This window comes from Harpia harpyja, chromosome 12 (assembly GCF_026419915.1).
Source record: "Harpia harpyja isolate bHarHar1 chromosome 12, bHarHar1 primary haplotype, whole genome shotgun sequence".
Lineage (NCBI taxonomy): Eukaryota > Metazoa > Chordata > Aves > Accipitriformes > Accipitridae > Harpia > Harpia harpyja.
In genome coordinates, this window is record NC_068951.1 from 8054517 (window position 1) to 8078203 (window position 23687).

Consider the following 23687-nt stretch of genomic DNA (forward strand, 5'->3'; position numbering starts at 1 on the left):
CCGGGTAGGATCAAGTCCTGCTTCCACAACCCCCTTCCCCGGGCAGCTCAGTGGCCATCGGCTGGATTTGTCAGCCCAAACATGTGTCCAAGGGAAGAAGCCCCCCCGAGGGGCATCCCTGGCCCCCTCCCCTCTCCTGTGGCCATGCCAGAGCGGATGGGCATGGGTGCCACGCAGGACAGAGCCCACGGCAGCTCTCGCCTCCCAAAAAGCCACCCCAGCCTTAGCAAGGGCGCTGTCAGCGTGCAACGGTGCTGGGATGGGGTGCTGCCTGTGGGGTGTGGGGTGTCCCTCCCTGCGTGGCGGGGGGCTCAGCAAGCCCCCAGCCCCTCTTTGCCATCACCTGGGAGCTGCTCCTAGTCCCTTCCCCAGGGGTGTCTGTCCTGCGCTCCCCCCCAAGATCCCTCGCAGGGCGCGTGAGTCAAGCCGCATTTTTGGTTTATGGTTTCCAAGGGAGGAGAATATTTTTACAGCGTGAGTCACCGCTCATGGCTTCGAGTGGAAAAACCATCGGGGAGGGAGGGAGGGAGGGAGGCGGGGAGGCACCCACCCACCCACCCCTACTCCCACGGGAGCACCCAGGGACCATCCCCATGGCTCCCCCAGCCCGGGAGGGCTTTCGCCTCTGCCCCGGGAAGGCTGGGAACCTGATGAACCACTAACCCGCAGGGATGCAGAGCACGGCATCTCCGCTTCCATCTGCGCTGACGGAAGGGAGATGGCCCCCGGGGAGCAGAATCAAGGCTGTTTACTCCTGGCCTCCCCTGCCTGCCCCAGCTCCTCAGCCCCAAAGGCAAGGGGGAGCCCCCCCCCATCCCACAGAGCCCCCCAGAAACTCAACACAGGCGATAACAATTAAGCAGCGCTGACGTCAGATCTGTAAGTTTATTTGCTCAATGTACGACGGCTACATAATGACTCACATTCATGATATTCCATCACTGAGGAAAAACTGCTAAGAATGGTCCGTGTGTGAAATAATTCCTTACAGAAACACGGAGTTGGAAAAATAATCACTGATTAGACCTTAAAAATAGTTCACTGCATAACATGACAAAAAGCACAAACAAAGGCTCATTCAAAGAACACAGTCATTGTTCTCCTACACTGTAATAGTTATAATTTCACCATGACGAACACCAGACATTAAGATTAAGCTAACACTGGTGTTTTCTTTTGCTTTTTTTTCCTTTTTAAAAACAAAATCATATATAATTGCATGTCACTATAGCAACATCCATAACAGATCAGTTTGTTACGATCACTATTTGGTAGAGCAAACTTTACCCCCAAAAGAAAAAAATAAATTAAAAAACTTTAAAAAATTTTTGAAGACTATTTTGTCATAGGAATACATAACATCTACAGTATAAGTTAATAAATTTCAAGCTACTGTATAGAAATACAACACTAGCATGCACAATATTGTATCAATAGAGTAATGGAGCAGTAATCATTTCACTGGAGAGACAGTATCATAGGCAAGTGCATCTCTTAAAAAACGAAAGAAACCATTCAAGCTGCTTAAAAATCAAGTCCCTGACCCCCACTCTGTTTTTAGCCCTCTTGTGCCATCTCTCCTGCATAAGTTTCCTAAAGCAGCCAGAGCAAAAGCCAAAAGGAAAAAAAAAAAAAAAAAAAGATAGGTTTTGTAATTCCAGTAAATCACTTCCAAATTATACAGCTGGGACAACACTGCTCACGGGACACGAGGGTCAATCGAAGGAAGGTAAGAAGCCTAAAGCGATCTTCCAGTCCACGGCACGTACCGGCACCGCGAGCCTCTCGCCATGGGATGCTGCACACCGTACACCAGGCGGACGCGCTTGCTCGCTCGCCGCAAGCGAGGCTGAGCAAGACTCTGCGTGCGAAGACACCCGGTCAAAAAAAAGCTTTGCCGGCAGCGCCAGGGCAATACCTGGAGGCCGAGCGCTGGCCTCGGCTCCGCTCGCTCCCCAAGGAGTTGGGGGTAGCGGCTTCGTTTGACTGTGGAGAGGGAGCTGGAGTGACGTCTCCCCGTGCAACCCGACAGCAGGAGCGGCTGTACCGTGTGTGCAACACCACGACACACTGTTTGCGGACTGACTCTCGAAAGGGACAATGAAAGCCTGTTTCCAAAAAAAAATTAAAAAAATAAAATAATAATAATAATGCACGAGTGCGATTTTTCCTTACTGCGCAGCTTTAGGTGAAAAGCTACGTGGCACAGCACCCAGTAAGCCAGAGAACAGCAGTGAACTTCCAACAACGATGTAAAAATAAAAATTAAAAATAAATTTACTTAAAATGGGGTAAATATTACCTGCTAAGCAACTCAGATGCCCCGTCTCCCACCCCCAGCCGGATCAGACAGACTTGGAAAAGATTTTTCTAAGAAGAGAACTAAGTTCCTGGGCTCCCGATGGTTGATAGAAATGTCTATGATTGTAGCTCTTCCCTTGAGGATTTCTCTACCAAATTAGTTTCTAAGCTCCTGAAGTTCACTCATTACACCACAAGCTTCCCCAGGAGAAAGGAAAACGCACCCGGCTTCCCTGGTGACAAACAAGGGAGCCTGGGTGCTGGAGATCTGCTGACAAACCTCATGGTACAGTGGGAGAAAGTCAGGCAGAGTGAAATGGCAGTGCAATCCCTGAGGAAGCAGCTGTGGCACCTTAAATCAGGATGGTCTTTTGAAATACCAAACACAGTACATGACATACAGACCTGAATGCTCTTTTTTTTAAATTTTTTTTTATTATTTTTTATTTAAGTGGCATTTTAAGTTTAAACACTTCCCCCTTGTCTAATTAAGTTCTTAAACCTTTTGCTGTGGACTTAAAATAGTTGAAACAGCCGCTAGCCAAGCACCTGTTAAGCTGTTGACCAAAAAACTAGAGCAGCTTTGATGTTCCTCGGGCGGGTGGTCTTCTTGCCTTGGGCGACACAGAATAGCTAAAGCCAGTCCACAGGCGAGGACTGATCAGGAAGGCAAGCCAAAAGAACTAGCAAAAGAAAAAACAGACAATCAAAGGCTTGATGTCATATGGCTGTAATGTAGAAATACTGTAAACTGCAATTTAGTGTTAATACTGTAAGCCACCCTAATAGATATCTTAAAAAAAAAAAAAAAATTGGATGGCCTAAATCCCAGGGCTTTGCAAGCCCCGAATTCTTTAGTTTGTGTGTTTTTTTTTTTTAATTCCTTCTTAATTTGGGGATTTTAAGCTACGCCCTGCCAGGCAGAGCGCTGCAGAGAGACACCCCGCGACGTGGTACGGACACACGGCACTTGGACTGAAGAAACAAATGCACAAAGCCTTACTGGAACCACAGAACTCCTTTTTTTTTTTTTTTCTTGCGTTGCTTTCCTTAAAAACGAGGGCCATTCCATCCACGCGAATTCATCTTAAAACCCTTTTATTTCTAGCGATAAAGTTAAATTAAAGACAGCTCCACTTGTATTAATAATCTACAGAACAGTCCATATGCCAGTGAGGCTGCTATTCCATACCAGCACAGCCAGCCTGACTTCCACTAGTGGTGTTTTGGCAAAAATGTCAACGAGGCAATCAAAGACAGGTTGTGGGGGGCCTCCCGGGGAAGGTGTCCCCTCCCTTTCCCTCCCCCACCCCTGACCCCCCCCCCCACTCGTGGGAAAAAAATAAAGACTGCAGTAGTTAGCATCAGCGTGCGGCTGCCAGTCCATCGGGGGGTCTAGTTGTTGCCTTCTCCACCGTCGTCGTCTTGCTGATCGCTCGTCCAGAGCGTTAGGTTGTCGCGGAGGAGCTGCATGATGAGCGTTGAGTCCTTGTAGGAGTCCTCGTTGAGGGTGTCCAGCTCGGCAATGGCGTCGTCGAAGGCCGTCTTGGCCAGGTGGCAGGCCTGCTCCGGCGCGTTCTGGATCTCGTAGTAGAAAACCGAGTAGTTAAGCGCCAGACCGAGCCGGATGGGATGGGTCGGCTGCATGTGCTCCTTGCTGATCTCATGGGCTTCGCTATAGGCTTTCTCCGAAGACTCCACCACGGTCGCCCTCTTCTCACCGGTGGCCACTTCGGCCAGGTAGCGGTAATAGTCCCCTTTCATCTTCAGGTAGAAGACTTTGCTCTCGTACTGCGTCTCGCTGCAGTTCTTGATCAGGTAGTTGTCCAGCAGGCTCAGCACATCCTGGCACACCGCTTCCAACTCCTTCTCAATCTTCTCGCGGTAGGCCCGGACCATTTCTATCTTCTTCTCGTTCCCATCGGCAGAGGTCTTCTGCTCGATGCTGCTAATTACTCGCCAAGAGGAACGCCGTGCCCCCACCACATTTTTGTAGGCAACGGACAACAGGTTCCTCTCTTCGTTGGACAGAGGCTCGTTCAGCTCCGTAACCTGCATCAAGAGAGGGAGAGAGGAGAGAGACACTTCGGTTAAGCCCCAGTCACTTATTTTCCTATCACATATTCGGGTGTTCCCATGCATCTCTAGTGAGAGGCAGGAGAAGGCAGCTGGCTCACAAAGTCCTGTTCTGTCATCCAGCATCTGCTCCCATCCCACAGGGAGCCAGCTGGGAAATCACACCACGGTCCAGTCCCCAAGCAGAAGGGGCAGGTTGGGTTTTATTCGAGGTATTCTCCGTCTCTTCAAAGATCAGGGGTTTCTGGATTGAGAAAAATCTTCTAGGAAAGAGACGCCTTTCACCTGCGGGATGAGAGTCGGACTTTGTGATGCAGGCGAGAAGGACGCTCAAAGCAAGAGGGTGGAGATGGTCTAGGGTTACGAGCTAGTCGCACGGATTAACAATACCACAGCTACAGGGTGTTCATCTTTTCTGTTTCACATAAGCATAGGGCATGCTTCTGAGATGCCTAAAGAATAAGTTAGATGCTAAAATTACAGCTGCCTAAGGCATCTGTACAGATAAGGACTTAAAAGCTCACATGGTAAAAGTATGTTCTTCCCACACAGGATTTTCCTCATTGAGGATTAAGTGTTAATGCACAGCATCACTTCTACCTGCCTGACGCGCCGCAGTAACAGAGGGATTAAGGAGACGACGGAGCACAGAGCCATCTCACAAGCGGGCTGCCAAACACCACCTTGGCCGTTTCAGTTACTGGGAAGCATCACACTTGATATTGCAATAATCTCTTTCCAGCTCCCACAACCCCATCGCTGGCTGAAGCCACCCAGGCAGCACCTCTGGCAACAGCGAGGCAGCCGGCCAACTGCTGCACCAGCTGCCGTGCCTCACAGGCAGCTCGGGAAGGGCTCGCATCCCCCCCGACTCCGCGCTGTGCCCAATACGTGGGTCTCTGCATCCTTGGTGCAGCAGCCCAGGATGCTGCGGCAGCCAGGCTGCTCCACACGGCCACTCGGCTGGGGCAGTTAGAGCTGCCAGGTGGCACTTTGAGCCTGGATATCGCTGTTGTCCCCCTTCCCTGGGGGCACACCGCCCTGCCACATACACACCCTGGGTACGGCCATGCGGGAAGCAGGCTAGCAGAGCAGGAACCTGTAAGCCTCCTCTCGGCAGTCACTTCTCAGAAGGATTAGGTAATGGTTTGGATGTGAAAGGCTTCTGTAAATACTGAGTCATTTTCACAAGCCTTTATAAGGACAAGGTGTGTTCTGGGCCTAGATAACCACATTTATGGTGGTGATCAAGAGGCCAAGGGCTCATGCTGGAAGGTGCAGGAGGGCTCAGCCCAGGACTTCATTTGAGTGGCCTGGAATGACTCACACTTGCTTATACTATATTGACCTGCTCATCCCAGCAACATCCACTCCTGCCTGCAGCTCTCCTTGTAGCTGTTCAGCCATGGTCTGGCTAATGTCTTCTCCCAAAACAAAGCTACAGCTAAGCCTTAGTTTCCCACACAGCAAGCAGAGTACACTGGTCTCTGATCTGGACCCCCTCTACTCCCTTCCTCAAGGCAGAGGCAGCAAGAAGAGCCTCCACTCCCACTTCCCGCTATTGTACAGACCTGTGCTGCTCCACGAGATGCTCTACAGCCTGGCAGGCGAACCAGCAAACAGCCCGTCTTCATACAGAAGAGGGTCTTACGGTGCTAACCAGGCACAACTGCCTTCTGTGTCAAGGGTAGAAGATGGCTGAGGGACCAGGGAAACGAGTGTCACGTTAAAGAGGGCAGAATCTCCTGTGACTATCAGCAGTCACCACCGATACAGGACAAGGTACACAGGGCAGCATGCCAAGGCAGCTCCCAGCTTTCACGTCCCAAGGTAAGCAGGGTGCATGATGCCTGGGCCATCCAGCAGCTCCCGGTGCCAGGAGACTAACCCACCTCCCACCTCTCCCAGCCAGGCTAACGACAGCTGTTTAACCACACAGCCCTGCATTTTGCGTGATATGCTGCTTCCCACAGAGGGGCTGGGTCAGAGGCTCAGCCCTGCATGCAGCCCGCCCGCAAGCTGCTAAAATACCCCTGGCAAGTCATTCATATGCTGCTTCCAGCCTGCCTTGCGCTCTAAGTTCAGAGGTCTCTAGCTGTTTGTATTTTTACAGGGCTTAACAACTTTGAAATTACTCCATTCATTCTTCCCTCTGAGTGATACCTGCACAAACAAATTAAAGATACTGTGAGGTTAAAGCCATCTTTGAAAGATACTGGAGCACAATGAAGGTGCCCTCCTGCCCTCGAGCTTATAGACTGTCTATCCTTGGAGATGTTTGAAACTTGTTCAGGTTACTCAGGGTCTTGTACCATCTAGGTTGCCCTGCGTTGAGTAAGGGAATTGGGACTAGAAACATCCAGAAATCTGCACTAAGGGAATTGGGACTAGAAACATCCAGAAATCCCAGCCTGACTTATTCTCTTACCTTCCAGCTGTAAATGGAGCGTCCAACATCAACAGCTGTACTACAAGAGACTCGCGGACTCCAACAGTTTTCTGTCCTAGCACTGGTTATGAAGGTTGATAACCACATGAGGTCTTGCTTTTAGCGAGATGCTCTCTGAGCAGAGATACCAGTTTTAAGTGTAGACCAAGCAGGTGACTTTAAAGCTGCCCCACAGCCCAGTCTGCAGATATTTATCACTGCAGAAAGATGTAGATTTACCTCATCTCACCAGAAGAGTGTTGCTGGAGGACACATTTATTAAAACTACAGAGAGTTTTGTAGGATTAGCTTTGCCATAAACATCTTAAATTTGAAGCCATTAAGGATTATGGAAGAAAGTTGCCTGTCAAAATCATTTCAACCAACTCACTGACAGATGCAAGGTACACCTGTGGAGAAAGCAGCTTCCTCCAGGGAGCTCACAGGGAACTTATCAAAGCAGAAAGGGAGCCTCGTTAAGCACGTAATTGCTTTCTAGCAGTACCCAGGCTCCCAGTAAGGTAGAGCACTGCAGAGAAATGGCAAAGGTGTAACATGGCTGGCGATGGCGACAGGGACCACATCCCTCAGCATCAGGAGAGGGAAGAGACTACAGTCCCACATGTATTTCAGTTTGCAACTGAGCTGAGAGAGGAAGAAAGGAAAACCATCTGGCACTTGCATTCCCAGCAGGAAGAAAATGCAAGATGCCCAGGACACTAGCTATCAGACAGCAAGGGTACGCTTAGCTGCCTTAATCAGAGTGCCACTGGAAGGTGGAAAAGACATATCCCAGGTTAAGCTGCCTTTGAGAACTGCCATCATCCCTGCCTCAGTCTGCCCAGAACCTCAGCACTACAGCTAAGATTCTGCTGCCCGCTAGCCTGCCCCACTGCGCTGCCAAAGGCTGCGCTGGCGTCTTCTTGCACTCTGCACTCCAACATGGGATTGCACAGTCACCATCGCACTGCTTTTGCCAACAGTGCTGTACGGGTGAAGCAGAAGACCATCCAGAAACTGCTGCAGCAACTTGTCAAGTGGATGCAGGTCTGTGCCTTCACTGTAAGCCTGTGCTGGCCAACCAAATGCTGACTTTTCCTTACACTGCAGGATACCAACACAAAGTGAGTTCAGTCAAGCCAGAGGCTAAACAGCAAGCTCCAATATACTTAATTTAAAGCATTGCATTGAATGTCTCTGATGTAACACCAATAAGGCAATATCCTGCATCAGGCCTGGATTAGATTGCAGTGGTCACGTTACAAGCCCTTTTGGAGAATTTTTGCTAATGTTTGTTTCCAGCATCCAGATACCCCCCCCCGCCTTCTTAACTCAGACCCCGGAGGGGTCTCGCCTCCCTTAAGAAGGGCAGCATCCTCACATATAGACCAACCCTACAAGCATTAGGTCACCTGATGCCATTCCCAGCACTGTTAAATGGAGTTAGAGACTTCAAATATCCAAAGAAAAATCTCAATTTGTCATTAAGAGGGCTTGGCAGGAACATAAAGCCATCAGCCTCTGGCTGGAAGTCCACCTGCTCTCTGGGAAGCTCAGTCATTTTGGAGTTTTACTTCCCTGGTTGAGAGCAGAGAAAAGCAGAACTTGCACTGCAAATCTCAGTAACTGTCAAGCCTCATTTCACCCTTGTGCTCCGGTAGATCAGAGAGGTGGGGGGTGTGTGTGCAGGAGATGCATGCAGCTGAAATGGAGTCAAGCCTTGCATGTGGCATAAACAGCCAAGCATGAAGAACTAGTCCACCTGCTCATGCAGCTGCAAACTTGATAGATGCCAGTCTTTTAGCTATTTTGAGAGAAAAAAAAGAAAGGACCTTTTTCACCTTCCTTTCTGCTTCTTCCCCCCAAACAAGCCCAGCCACAAGACTGGCTCTTTGTTGATGCAGAGCAGCAGGAGACCTCAGCTGTGGCACCTCTCATTTCCCTGCTAGTCTGCAGGCAAGGGTCTTACTTGCAAGAGCTTCCCCCATGCCCTGTCACAGCACATGACACACATGCCAGGAGCCAGACCCTTGGCAGACCGCAGGCAGCCCTGTACTCGGCAGAAGCCCTGCGTAAGGGCAGAAGCGGAGAAGACACCTAGCCAGGGAGTGCAGGTCTCCACCGGGCTCGGCAGGGAGTAGTCTATGCTGACAGGCTTTGGCTTGGAGGCACGCTCCATCGCCAAGCTGGAGGACGCTGCCAAGTTCCAGTCTCACCAGTTCCTGCAGTCTTTGAGGGTGCAGCATCTGCACCACCAAGACTTAAGTGCCCTAAAGCCACAGGGATAGTCCAGTAATTCCCATTGGACAAAAACTACTGGAAGTTTAGGGTTTCTACTGCTTGAGAGTCCAGAGGTTTGTACAAATCAAAGCCCTCTGATTTGCAACAAAGCTCTTCAGAGGCAGCATGATCTTGGAGAAGGTTCTCCCAATTTCTCTACTACAGCTGCGAGCTCTGACTCAGCACTCTGTCCAAAACCTGGCAGGCTTCTGGCATGCCTAAGTATCATGTTGCAGCCAGGGGAAGTTTTCAGCCTCATGGGGAGCAGCCAGGGACCACGCAAAACTTTACCTGCCCCTAATGTCAAGGTTCATGCTCTCCAAAAGCCAAGGGTTGGTCCTACTGCACCTTCTTTCCAGAAGCATCCTAATTAATGGGCTTTTTTGAGACCTACAGGGGAGGCTTGCCCCCAGTCAGTGGCAGGTTAGTTTGCTTACAGGGGCTTATTCCAGGACTCTTATCCTCCACTTCTCACCTTGCATCAGTAGGTCTGAAATAATAATTTCTGAGTACATCATGAAATTATTTTTGAGGACCCTTCAGTAGCTGCAATGGAGATCCACCACCGGATTTAGTTTTACCTGTTTATTCTTATACACATGGATTTTCACTTAGTTTTTAACTAAGTGCCCACCCATTTATGGCTCCTACCTAGCTTTGATGTCTTATCTTAAAGCATACAGCAGAGCAAGCTGAGCAGACCCAGAGATTCTTCCCTGGGGAATACCATCAACATTTGACAGTTTAATCCATGTTATAAAGCCTCTACACTTTTGCTTTTCTGATTGCCTAGAAGAGATCCTGAGTCCCTAAAGACATTAGACATCTACAAAGAAGCCAAGCTTTCCTTGAGAGACACAACCATGAGAACCTCAAACTGTCCACTGAGAACAGCTTTTGAACGTCACCAGAGCTCCTCTTCCACCAGGATACACAACAGCCATCTCCTCCTCAGCACTTGTGTTTATTCTATCTACGGCTTCTGCACCATCTAATTAAGTATGCTATCTCTCAACAGAAATCCTAGCAACTGCCTTGTTTTCCTTCACATGCAGCTTGTTAGTCACACTAAGGTCTGGCCTGAAGGTTCACTTTTCTGTTTCATTTTTTAAAAGGCAGATGGGCTTTTGAAATGGTGTTCTGGCCAGAAGTCTGACCACTGGAATTCTTACTTGGTCTGAAGCCACCAGCAAGGGGAGCAGCCAGCACACAACCACTTCAGGCTCAAGCAGCTGATAAATGTTCATGACCAGCTGCAATCATGCCACCTTCCCCCCCACCTCTAGCTGCTGTCTCATGGTGGGACCCCATCACCTGCCTGCAAGCACCAGACCACCTTCAGCAGCCCAAGTGCTGTCATTTTGGAAGTGACATGCCAGAGAGACTGCCTGTTTTTTCTGTCCCCATCTCACTCTACATCTAGTTTCTGAAGAAACAGCTGCCCTCAAACACATTAAATTGTCACCATTACCCGGTGGCTTGATTACAGTCATGACCAGATGTCACACAGCCTAGTCAAGAACAGCTTCTCCTTGTGCACTCCAGAGCAAGCTGTCCTATGACACCATCACAGCAGTTGGAAAGATGCCTTTCTTAAGCACTGTCCTACTTCGACACAAAGTAGGCGTGTGTTAAACTAGACCTAAATCTAAATTTTTTACCAGATTTCACTGGTTTGGTTCTTTCCCTGCCCTGTACTCTAGCCTCCTCCCCCATGTCATACTTCCAAAGTGGAAGTCACACCATAACTCCTTCTCTCCTTGCTGACCCCCTCCGCTGTCCTCTCTCCTTGTGTTTTCTCTCAGCATAGGGGATTTTTGGCTGCAGGTCAAGCCCTTCCTCTCATCTTGGACAAGACCAGAAAAGCACAAGCAGGCTGCGGGCAGAAGTTAGTTCCCCACTGCTGTCCCCTTTGACTGTTTCAGTATGAATAATCATATGCTAGTTCCTGTTTTTTAAGCTGGCAGGGCCAAGCTCTCATCACAGGACAGCGGCTGAAGGCACATGGGATGGTTCTGCCATTACATTTCAAATTGCTCCGAATGCATCAAGGACCAGAGTCTGCAAAGTAAGATTGTTTATTGCTTGTAGCATAGCTGGATCTCAGAGGCTACTTAGGCACTCTAGACACTGATTAGGATTTCTGCATGCTCCTACAGTTAACAGCAGCTTTCATCCCACTCTGCAGCCTTTATTATTTAAGGCAACTTTGAACCACCTGAGACAAAAAACTTCAAATTGTAAGGGAGACATGAAAACCAAGAGCTCAATTATTTCATTGGCCTCTGTAGCTTAACAACTACTTAAGCCAAAGTGAATTTCATCACACTACACACAGGTTTGATCAGTCCTTGGAGCCTGCAGATCTATTCCAGTTTCAGTCTGGCTCTGATGAATTTCAGCTAGAGAAAAAGCAAGTTTCAACTACTTGGGTCATTCCTGCATGTAAAAGGTCATAAGGGAGCCAAGATGAGAAAACCAGTGGCAACAGTAGAGCTCTGAGCTGTTTCTGTTCTGCATTTGGTAGCAGCATTTCATGTACCACCCCTTATCTGCAGCACTGCAGTCCCAGCACTTGGCCTAACGGCTCAAGTTTTTCCTGCTGCAGAACACCTGGGTGCCATCGATTTGCCTCACCAGCTTCTTCTGCAGCTTTTGAGATAAGGCAAGCACAAAGGAACATCCGCCTGCCTTCCAGGCACATTATTAGACCTTGCAATTTGCCATGGCTATTGAGTTAACGGAGAGCAACCCAGACACGTCACAATAACCAGCTGGAAGGAACAATCCCAGCTTCCCAGCATGGGCATCATGTATGCTCTTCAAGTGAATCGGTGTAGAGCTACAAACCATTTCTGAATTAGCATCGCACAGTCTTGTAGCAGGGAGCTGCTCCTATAGCTAGTACCTGCTTTTTGAGCCATTAAGGAATTATGCCCAAGTTCTTGTCTTCCTTATTAACACCCTGATTCTTGTTAGCCTTACTGAAAGACAGGCTATTAAACAAGATGAAAACTGGTCATAGGACAACTTGTTTCACCGTCTTGCTGCCACTAGCTGCCTCATACCTGTTAAAAACTCTTGGAAAAAATAATCAATCTCTGTTGGTCTAGTGCCTTCCTGCCACCAGATGGAGAAAGCAGCAAGTCAAAGCACATCAGTCCCAGCATTTAAGAGGACTGTCACTCAGGGCTCATCACACAGTCTCTGGCAGATGGGATACCAGCACCTTTGCCTGCTAACTACAAAGCAACAGAAGGGAAACCAAGCTATTCCTTCCGGAAGATACGGCAGGCTGGCAAGCATCATCTGCCCACTTTTGCATTTCTGCAAGCACCTCAGCAGCAGCCCAAGATCACCATCCTGCTCCATCAACCAACAGCCTGGGGAGCTCTTCTGCCTTGAATTATCCAGTCTGTTCCCTGCTGATAGGACTTGGTCTTTTTTTTTTTCCATTCAAGCATTATTCTTCTTCAGAAAAGTCCATCTACTCACAGGCTTTTTAGCTGAAGCAGCCATCCATGGGATGGCCACTGGTCATTTCTAGTCTTAAGACTTGGTCAACATAGGGGAAGACTGACTTTTTTTTCCCCCTCCAATTTATGGAAAAACAAAACCAAGCTAGACAGACTTCAGGGACTCCAGCACATAGGCAGGGACACACTAGATAAATGAACCAAGTTTCATGTGGGGAGGGTGTTTAGTGCTGCTGGGAGCATTAGCTGCTTAAAGACTTACCTCACAGCTTCTAAGAGTACTAATCTGGCTCAGATATTAGTGCTTTCCTGCTCACCTCCAGCCTCACTGCCAGACAACAAGTACCCTGCCACCAGATCATCAAATCCTCCCCGGAGCTTCAAGTGCCAGGGCTTGTCCTTAATCAGGGGCTCAAAAAATGACAGCGTTATGCTGTACCCATGACCTCTATTCAGTTGAACTAAGAGAGGAGAGACAACGTGCCATGGGTGGGACACCCTGGGAAAGGCTGAAAGCAAGTACTGGCTGCAGAGCAAGCCTGCTCCCAGGTCTAGCTGGAGCAGGATGAACCAGGCAGTTCTTGGCTGCTTGCATGGCTTCCTCCTGCATGGCAGAGCCATTGCTGCCCTGGCAGCTGGCAAACTGCTGCTCCAGCAGGATGAAATGGGAGAAGCTGCAACCATGCAAACAACTCCCTGCAGCTAACACTTAAGTTTTTAACTGCTTCATGTCATTACCCCAGACACTTTAGGAAAGTCTGCTTGTTGCACATCAAGGCAAGGTGCTGGAAATATATATATATATATATATACACACAAAAAAAAAAAAAGCCCCAAGAATTATGCTCTAGGTCTTTTGGTCTGCAGAACCTGCAGTTCCTTGCAGAGTCTGAAACATGTTTTACCAGATTAAGCAAGAGAGTTTCCAGAACACCCAGGTGGACTCCAGCATGCCAGCTCCACGATAGGTTTAATTTCCGCATCAGCAAGTAAGGTGATTATCCCTCCACATGTACTTTACCCTCCCACTGTTTCAGGGATTTCAGGCTTGATCTTACACACCTCTAGCAAAGACAATTTTATTTAATCTCTTAAATGAACTTGCAGAATGGAAAGTCAAGTTTTTGCTCTGGCAGCTTTCTGGAGCTCTGCAGCCAATTTTAAATTATGAGGAGGGTCACTTCATTATTCCAGATCTGACTGGATTTAACTACCCTTGCCTGGCTCCAGCTATCTCCTCCCAGCCCTCTTTTGAAGCCCAAGGGACTACTACCACAGATTTGATCTCAGTTCATCACAGGTGACAGAGCCCCTCAGGCACCGACATCTTGACACCACCAAATGCAAGAAGCCAAGCTCCCAACTTCAAGGTAATGAAATATTCATCCCACGTAACAAAGCCCAACAGCATAAACAGGCAAAGCTCCAATGCCTTCCTCAGCTGGGTGTAAATCAAAGGCTGTTAATCTTCCCCCAAGTTCTCATTCACTGCTGAATACTAAGCATTAGTCTTTTACAAGTGCAGATCTCCTACAGCAGTTCTCGAGCATACCTGTTAGCATACAGCACGGCAACAGTTTCTCCAACTACTATTAATAAACTTCATGCTGCAAAGCACCACAACTGTCCAAACAACATGTCCGTCAGCAGCCTTGTTAACACTGAAGCTGAGACCTCACACTAGTATTTTTCTAGAGCCCCACTGAAACCATCTTAGAGGGGAATCAGAAGCATACTGACATGCCAAGTAGCTTTGCCTGGTACGTAAGCAAAGATACAGCCCAAGCAAGCCAACTCATCCAGTAAGATCAGAGGGAATTTGCAAACAATTAAGGAATGTTTTGTACTTTGAGTCCCTGCAGACTTGCGTTCGTCCAAGTGCAGCTGCTTCAAACACCCATAGACTGACTCAATTCTAACGTCTCCTTTATAGAAGAAAAACATTAAGTACTCTAATCCCTAATCCGGGGATCACTTTAAGGGAATCTCATGCCATCATCAGTGACATGTTCTCTAGTTACTCTCCTACTGCTATTAACTAATGCACTGCCCTTGGTCACTATATCACTAGTTTCGAGCCAAAAAGCAGGTTTGTTTAATAACTAATCGAGCATGTGTTGGGTCATTCCTGAGATATGACTAAGTCTGGGTTAGCACAGAAAAACCTGAGAATGGGGGAAGTTTGTACTTAAATAGGCAGACAAAGGCTTTTGTTTCACCAGCTACACGAAGGCATTGCTTTTGAGAGACAGTCTCATCGGTGTTTCCTGCAGCCCAAGGATTGCTGCCTCATCATTTCAGCTCCATTTTCCAGAATTTACCATTTCCGAGTGCTTCCAGACCCCACCAAGCAAACCAGCACTGCAACCAGGGTGAGACTCCTGGGTGAACATCAAGCCCTGCACTCCACCAGCCCCAGCAGCTTCCAGGGCTCTGGCCGACCAAAGGGGCTGGAGAGATGCGGCAGCTTGGGCTCACCGTCATTGTGCACTCTGAGAAGCCGGACAAAGCCATCCCGCTGCCGAGCTCCTCCCTGAGGCAGGCTCCCCACCCAGAGCTGTGGGTAGGAATCCAACATCTTGACATCCGGACTCTGGAGAGAGGACTCAGGCCTCAAAAAAAAAAAATAAAAAAAATTAAAGAGCAGAATGAAAGTCCTTTTGTCATGATTTTCCTTCATTTTAGGATGGGAGGAGGCACTCTGCTCATTAGATCAAGCAGCCAGGGGAACGAGCAAGAGAAAGCTGACTATGACAGCACTGGCTGTGCCTGGTCAAGGAGATATGACACACCACCAAATTACACAAACCCCACAGCCAGCTGGTCACGGGTCCATATCCTTCCCCTTTCCTGCATGCTCCAGACCAAGTGCAGATTTGTGAAGTCCCCCACTTCCCGCTTGCTCTGCTTTGGAGGGGGGAAGGTGGGAGGAGGCAGAAGCAGAGACCAGAAGGACCTCAGCAATGCCAGCGCACCGCCCGTATCCTGCCCGGGAGAGCACAGCCATGCTCCCTCGCAGCCTCACTCATCTTGCAGGGTCCTCCACCGCCCATGTGTAAATGTACAGTGCATTTAGACAGCACTGTGCAAGCCATGGGCTGGGTTGCCACAAAGCCATTTTGTCTCCACGGGGGAAGAAGAGTTCCCCCATCTGCAAAGACCAAAAGCTGCACCGGCAGGAGCATGGGCTACCACCAGCGTGAAACTGGCCACGGCTATTTATCTGAACAGCATCCTGAAATCAAGCCAAAGGTTTTGGAGGTCGAAGACAAACCCACCATATCCCTACCAGCACAGTGACAAATTCACAGCTACTTCCCCTTTGTTTTAGCAGATGCTAAAACAGGTTTCCAAGCTCTCGCTTTCCAGCAGTGACCATTGCTTCCAGAACCAAATTGACTAAATACTTGCTACTGTTTTCATGAAATTTTTGCTTTCCAGACATTGGGTTGCCATTTGTCTGCAGTCACGTGAATCTAATAGGAGGGAGGGAGACTTCAGCCAAGGACAAGTTAGGTTAGTTACCTTTCCAGTAAAGAACAGAAGTTGTTTAAGGCTTTCAGCCTTCCAGAAATAAATAATGAAGGCCTGGACAGCAAAGGAAAGAAGGGCTAAGCTGGCTCCAAATGAGTTAGCACAAAAATACTCATAACAGCATTAGCTTTGGAAAAAGCTATCTTGAGCTGCAGAGCACTGAAGTGTAGAAGAACACCTGGAAGCACTGAGGGTGCATCAGCTATCCAGAGACGACTGAAGCCCTGTATCACAGCTTTGCCACAGTGAGCTGGAAGATGATACCTGTATCCTATCAAGATTTTCAATGAAGAAATTCTTGGGAAGCCAGGCAAATCCTGTTTCACTGTGCTTTGTACCGCAGTTATTCCAGTATCCATTCATGTTTCACCGTCTCACAGTTCAAGAGGTAGAACTGGGCAGAAAAGCAGAAGGCAGCTTCAGATCTGCAGAGTCCTAAATGCCCCAGACACCGACCCTACCGAGGAAAGGCTCCCTCGGGTCAGACTGTAGGCATTTTCCAGCGCCCTCTTCCTCTGTACCTGCCTCTGAACAGCCTGGTGTCTGGCTGGCATACACCGTGCAGCTAGCTCTATTCTGAACTAGTCTGACAGTCCTTTTTGCTCTTCCCTGCCAGACTGGTATTGAGCTCCCAACACGCTACTCATCTCTGCCAAGGGAGAGAAGCAGCACCAACAAGTCCAGCAGTGCTCCGCATCCAAGGACATGTCTGAGCTCAGACAAAGCCACCTCCCAAGAAGCAGCTGGTTACTCAAGCATTGGCAGTTGGACACACAAAAGCTTGGATTGTTTGTTTTTCCTAAATAGGTACCCTTGCACACAACTTTCTGTGCATTCGTTTGCACATGGTTTACTTGGCAGGAAGCTGCTCAAAATAGAAGCTGAAGAGTTCAGTTGTAGAGTTCATGCATTAGACCTTGCCAGATGCGTCACCGTCCATGGAGGTTTCTCCAGATGTAAAGTCATGGCTACCACTCTCCCAGCTGCTGCTCCATCAGCTGCACCCTGAGACATGTTTCTTCTTGTATCCTCAAGAGTCACAGCCAGTAAATCAATTCCTAGCTACAGGTATGCATCAATCAAAATGGTAAATGTGACAAGCACATCTCATCTTTTCTGATGCCTCGTGGTATGAAGATCTGCACGCTCAATGCCTCACCCTACTCAATCTGCAGTTCCACAACACCCAGACAGGCCAGCTGGCATGTGCTCACCCATGTTGTCCCAGAGCGTTTACTGAACCCAAGGGAGCACAAATTCTTTAGAGATTTAAGGCAGAAGACTGTATCCAAGGTTAAGTGACTGTTCACCAGTACAATGATACCAGAGGCCCCTGTGCATTTTGTCCTTGCAGAGTCTTTTCATTGGCACAGCTTAAACCCACCCTGAATGTCAGGAAGCATCCCATCCCAGCATTTCAGCGGGAGGCAGAAGAGCAGCTTGCTGGTCCAGCTGGAGTCCTCTGTCTATGCACCATCCTGTGCACACTGACATCTTTCTCCATCTCAGTCCTAACTGTGCTTCTTCCAAGCATGTGACACCCCACTATGGAGTGGTGCAGTGAAATACCAGGCTCTGAAAATCCTTGCACTTATGATTGTGAAGGGGCTTGGGGTCACCCACCAGCCTGGGAACAAAACCCTGGTCCAGCCCAGGCCTCCTCATGGGCTACTGGGGACCATCAGGTCACTTTTACTCCACCTCCCTCATCTTAAGCTCTGCAAGGCTCACACTCCTTATTCCTACCCAGAAAGCCAAGTTGACCATACTCCTGACCAGCTCTAATGCTGTTGGCCCAGACACAAGAATGAAAACAGCTTAAAATGAGGTGGTCCAGTAATACACAGTGAAGAAGAGATGGCGCAGAGGAAAAAAAAATAAGATTGGGATCCCCAAATTAGGGAAAATCTTCCTTCTACCAGCAACAGAAGGCGAGGAAGAAGCACGTTCCTCATCTCCCCTGATCACAATCCAGATGCAAGAGATGGGTAGTGCCAGCCATCACCCAGCAGCAGGAAGCAGAGGAGGCAGAGGGATACAACACAATTATCTGGATAGCCCTCACTTCTCTTGCAAGCACCATCCAGCACACTCATGAGAAATGCTAAGAGGATGCCAAACAACATCATCCAGTTCAGATGAGACAAGCCAAGAACAGAGTGCATACATTCCAGAGGTGCAGGAGTTCTCAATTCAGAAAACACTTTTGGAGCTGAAGTTCTGTGGTTGCCCTTAAATTGCTGTTCCTGTAGCTTCTAGCAAGCCCAATTCACATCACCAGTGCTCAAAGGGTCTATTCCAGAGAGGAGCTGTGGGATCAGCTGATGAACAAAGCTTGGGCAGATAGGGCTTGTCCATACATATTATGAAGCTTATTTGGTGTTCCCCCCACCAAAAAGTCTCCTGTGAGCCAGCCATCTTTAACCACAAGAAGCAGTGCAAGAACGAAGGGGGGGGGGGGGGTTGGGGAATCACGACAACTCCCACCAGCCTTTTTGCATTTTCAGGGCTAGACACCATCCAAAAGATCTACTGGCTAAGCCAAAAACATCTAAGGGCTTTTGGAGAGCCCCTGCCCAAGTGCTTTACTGTTTCCATGTACCCCAGACATCTGCAGAGGACTCAACAGCTATATTCTCCATCACAGTCTCAATGTTACCTCTGTTTAGTTCCAAAAGAGCTATTTCTAATCAAATCCACAACTGGCTGTTACACTTAGCCAAGTGAGAGAAACCCAGCATGGTCTCACAAGTCAGTGGCTTTTCCTAAAGCTCATAGATAAAGAATTATCAGGAGCTTAAAGAGGAATTTCTAAGAGCTTGAGCTGCTGAAGACTCACCAGTTAATATAGTTAGTGCGCAGCGCCCGCTGTACTCGTGTACAGGGCATGTTGCTACCTGTCCACGGCTTAAGTGCCGATGTGCAACTCAGCGTACCACTACAATTTTGTCCTGAGGCCAATTTACGCAGAGACAACCCACGCCATGAACCGTTACAAGGACGGAAGCATGACAGGACAGCAGCTCCTGACAGCAGCCATCCTGCCCTGACCCCATGGACCTCCAGGAAGGAAGCCCTGCTCCCGGCTCGTGAGTCACGCTGTCTCAGACCCCCACCCCCCCAGGTGTGAGCAAGCCCTTGCTGCTAAAGGGCAAGAGGACTGCTCCTCTATGTGTAAGAGCAGGTCGGGAAGCACGCAGCCATGCAGCCTCATGCTGCAGTGATCCAGGAGGCACCACGAGGCTGAGCAGCATTCAAGATGCCTGCACAAGGGGCGGCAGCAAGAGCATCGATACAGTCATTAGATGCCAACATACCCCCTCCACCTCAGCACTGGAAATGGTTTCTCCAAAGCCTTCCCCGGCCCCCCTGGGAAGTGCTACTACAGCAGCTCGCACTCCTTGCTCCCCTCCTACCATCACAGATGGCCTGCCCAGCACTCCTCCTGGAGAAGCCTTTCCACCTCACCCTTTTGTCTCATCTACACTGCAAAGCAGAAAGCAGCTAATCATCCCTGCTCCACTCCCCTGGGACTCTCCAGATAGAAGGGATTTGTGTTACTCCCTCTTTCCAAGGGCGAGCCTGCTATCTGCGTGAAGCCCTGTTATCCGCTCTAACCTGGTCACTGGACGCGGAGGATGATAGCTTGCCAGGCTGGTGAGCAACATGGCAAAAGCCCACATATCCCGTGCCAGGGAAGGCCTGCGGTTCTCCACGCTCACTCTCCTCCTCCACCCACAACGGCCATTTACTGTACCAAAAGCCAGTTGTGTCTAAAGCTTGGGCAGCAGCCATCTGCTTTTCAGCATCTCCAACATCCACCCCTCCACACCCACCACAGCTAACGGTCCTCACATACAGCACAGCCACGGCCCCACTGCAGAGGCTGGGTCCCCAAAGTCAAGTAGCCAGGTGTTCCCCTCACAGGGGACCTGCAGGTGAGCTCAAGGACTCTGCCATATGGTCCCATACCTATGTGATATGTAGGTGCAATGTAAAAATCCTGCCCCCACCCTTTTTAGGGGACTTATTTCCTGCAAAAGTTATTGCAATCATCTTGCTTGCTCACCTGTGCATCCCCCCCCCCCAAAGGTCTATGGGGAGGCACATGCTCTGCTCCCCAGGCAGCACCCACTGGGGGCTTGGCAGGTCTCCACCTCCAAAAAGCCTCCAGCAGCATCGCTGCTCCCCAGCTAATGGATATCGATCCCCAGCCCTGGTGCTGGGTCGGACGGTAAACTCTTTGTGGAGCTGAACCAGACAAAAAGGCAGCTCGCTTCAACCACAGGCGCTGCGGGCAGCAAAACGCCAGCGAGCACAGCACTGGTTGGGATGGTAAGCCCAACACCTGCCCACTGACCAGCGGGCACAGCCACCACCCTGGGGACCCACAGGGAGCTCTCCTGGTCTCCAACAAATTATAGGGCTGACTGTACCCCCCCGACAGCGCTGAGGTGACAAGGGACATGACCAAGGTCATGCAGCCATACCCTGGACTGATGGGCCCAGCCCTGCACCCTTCCCAGGTGCAGCACCACCTTCTGCTCCCTCTGGCAGGTGAGGGGACCATCTGCTGTGTTTTACCGAGACTCCCCAGTAAACCTGTCACATTTGGGGGCTGAAGGAGCAGTCCTGCTCCTGCAGCAGCAATGTGACTGCATGTGCCAATTAGGGGCACCGGTGGCTGGCACTTGCAGCAAGGAAGGAGCTAGAAATTATTATATATATAATATTATTTAGAAGAAACTATTGTGATCCAGTACATCATTGTGGCAAGCAGCACTGGGTGAATCAGCAGACAGTAAGAGCCCCAGCACACCATTTCCATTTTAAACCACTACAACAGCCATTCAGCACAGGCTCCGGAGCAGGCAGGGCTGAGGCTTGCTGAACAACGCGCCCGGCTGCCGTGTCACCACCCGTGAGGTGGCCACCAAAATGCAATGGTGAGCTCAAGCTGCAGGAAAATGAACCTCTTTTATGCACATCATTACCACGCCAGACTTTAAAGGAAAGCCGTCTGGCATTTCTCAGCACAGTGTTAAGGAAGCAAGCGGATGGCCAGGTTTAGAGGGCAGGAGACAAAACGGCGACAACCACGGGAATGCTTCTGCATCACCTTAGCTAGACGCAGCCCGCATGCTCTCTGCTACCACCTGGGTGCATTGCAGCTTGGACCATGGCATATGACATCACTAGGCGTTGCTACGGAAATGAGTGCGAGGTCATCAGCCTCCTGCACAACCGGAGCTGGGGGATGGGCAGCACACAGGACGGTGACAGGGATAACCGAGTGTGACATGCCCATCACCGCCGGACCCAGCGTGCCGGAGTTTGGGCAGCATCGCGCAGAAACGAAGAACAAAGCTCTGCCTTTTGTTTGCTGTCACGGGAGGCGTCAGCACTCCTGCTGTGAATCATTTTCTTATGGCCAAACTACACGGCAACTGATAAGCGGCATTAGCCCGGGTTACTGTTTCACCAGGGCCAGTAAGGTCTAAAAGGAAAAACCATATATATAATCTCTAACACCACCTTTGGTTTAAACACCGAGCCCGGGTAAGCAGGCTAGGGAAATTCGCCCGGCGGGAATACTGCAACACGGCCGTGCGTCCCAGGCATATCCCTGTCGGCTTTGTCATAGCGGCTGTATTATCTGTAGGAAATGAGCTGTAGGATCTGCTCACACAGCAGGCTTTGCTTTAAAATGAATAGATGCCATTATCAGAAAATGGTATAAAAGCCATAGTGCAGCAGAGGAATAGCCCAGTTGGTTTAATATGATAATATCTTGTTCTGATTATCTGTATTTCATTTCTTGATAAGATATTTCCTCCCTTCCCATTCTCGGGCTGTGACAGTTTTGTCTGTTTGATAAATGCAAGGTTATTGACAAAATGGTGCAATATGGGCAAACAGAGCTGCACCCACGGCAGACTGCGACATTCCTAGATCAGCATTCACTTTTCATCAGCCAGGGAGGACACCCCAGCTCCTCGCAAAGGTTCAGACCTGACTAAGAAGACAAACATAAAGAACAGTTTTCCCCTTTAAAGCACCCCCTCCCTCCCTCCACCCAGTCTAGCCTCTCTGCAATATGACAAATGCAGAATCTTCTGGAATGACTTGATCCTGCCTCCCACGATTGCTTTGTTTGCAAGATCAGATCAGAGATATGTTTTTTTTTCCCTTCTTATATTGTCAAAATGTCAGTATTGAAGGGGAGCGTTCAGTGTCACAAATCAGATCAGCCTGCTATATGCAGAGTCTTTATTTTAAGAGCGTGAAATGAATACAACATGACTCAATTCATAAATCTCCAACCAAGTGCAGTAAAAATAAGAGCTTTGGCAGCGAAAGGGCTCCTGATCGCTGGGGTCACGGGCACACACCAGCCTCGCCGACCGCGCGCGGGAAGGGATGCACGGGAGCGATGGGGGGGGTATTTCAGCAGCAGGGAGAAGTGTGCACGCAAACATCCCCCCTCCCCAGGGTTCCCCGCAGCCTCGCCCCACGGGGCTTGGCAGCCCCCCCGAGCCGGCATGATCCCCCCGGGGAGCACCGCACCCCAGGGGTGGCTCCTCTGCCCCCCACGCTGGGGCAGGGTGGGGAGCGGCAGTGGGGATAGGGGCACAGTAGATGATGTGTGGGGCATGCAGGGGGGGGGGGGCCTAGTGTGGGGGGAGAGAAGGGATGGGGCAGGGAGGCGATGTGTGGGGACAGGGTGGGGGCTCTAGGGCAAGGGAAAGGGTGTGTGGGGCAGAGTGGGGGGCAGCAAGACGAGGGAGAGGATTCCTGGGGGGCGGGCAGCAGGGCAGGGGAAGGCAATGTGTCAGGGCTCTAGGGCAGGGGAAAGGATGCGTGGGGGGGCTCTAGGGCAGGGGAGAGGAATGAGTGGGGCTGGGTGGGGGCCCCAGAACAGGGGAGAGGATGCGTGGGGGGGGGTCCAGGGCAGGGGATGGGGATCGGGAGAGAGCAGGGTGTCCCTGGGCGGGGAAATGCAAAGGGAGCGGGACCCAGCGGGGGGGTGTCGGGGGCAGCACAAGGACCGGAGCCGCACGGAGGGACGGCGATGGGGGGGGGGGGGGGGGGGGGGTGTAAGGGCGAGGGGCCGGGGCCCACACACCCCCACGGCGCGGCCCCCCCGCCGCCCAGCCGGAGCCCACCACCCACCGAGGGGGGCAGCGCGGGAAAGGCGAGGGGAGCGCGGACCCGCACCCCCGGGCCCGACGGGGTCGCGGGGGGAGGAGGGGGGTTGGGAGGGGGGGGCGGGGAAGGACGACGGACACGGAACGGGACTCACGTTCTTCATGGCGGCCGCCATGTCGTCGTATCGCTCGGCTTGCTCGGCCAGCCGGGCCTTCTGCACCAGCTGCTCGCGGTCCACCATCTTCGCGGGGCCGGGGGAAGGGCAAGGAGGCTGCGGGCTCCGGGAGGAGGAAGAGGAGGAGGAGGAGGAGGAGGAGGAAGAGGAAGGGCGGCGACGGGAGGAGGGCGAGCGGGCGGCGGCTCCTGGCGCTGCTGCGGCTGAGGCGACGGCGGCGGCTGCACCCGGTGCTGTGCGCGCGCCGCGGGCCACCACAACCCCCCTG

General features: G+C 50.5%; 1 protein-coding gene across 1 annotated transcript; it reads right to left on the reverse strand.

Moving 5' to 3' along the window:
• Positions 1-855: 855 nt before the first annotated feature.
• Positions 856-23683, reverse strand: YWHAG (tyrosine 3-monooxygenase/tryptophan 5-monooxygenase activation protein gamma). The gene is made up of 2 exons (XM_052803863.1): positions 23399-23683; positions 856-4353 (listed from the first exon to the last, which is right to left on the reverse strand). Exons 1-2 carry the CDS (start codon positions 23483-23485, stop codon positions 3697-3699), a joined length of 744 nt encoding a protein of 247 aa, XP_052659823.1. The 5' UTR covers positions 23486-23683; the 3' UTR covers positions 856-3696.
• Between the last annotated feature and the right edge of the window lie 4 nt (positions 23684-23687).

Bases quoted from the DNA above. Each gene is read 5' to 3' on its own strand.
- YWHAG (XM_052803863.1), bottom strand. From the start codon at position 23,485: ATGGTGGACCGCGAGCAGCTGGTGCAGAAGGCCCGGCTGGCCGAGCAA. The intron at 4,354-23,398 runs GTGAGTCCCGTT...CTCTTGATGCAG, and splicing joins TGGCGGCCGCCATGAAGAAC to GTTACGGAGCTGAACGAGCC.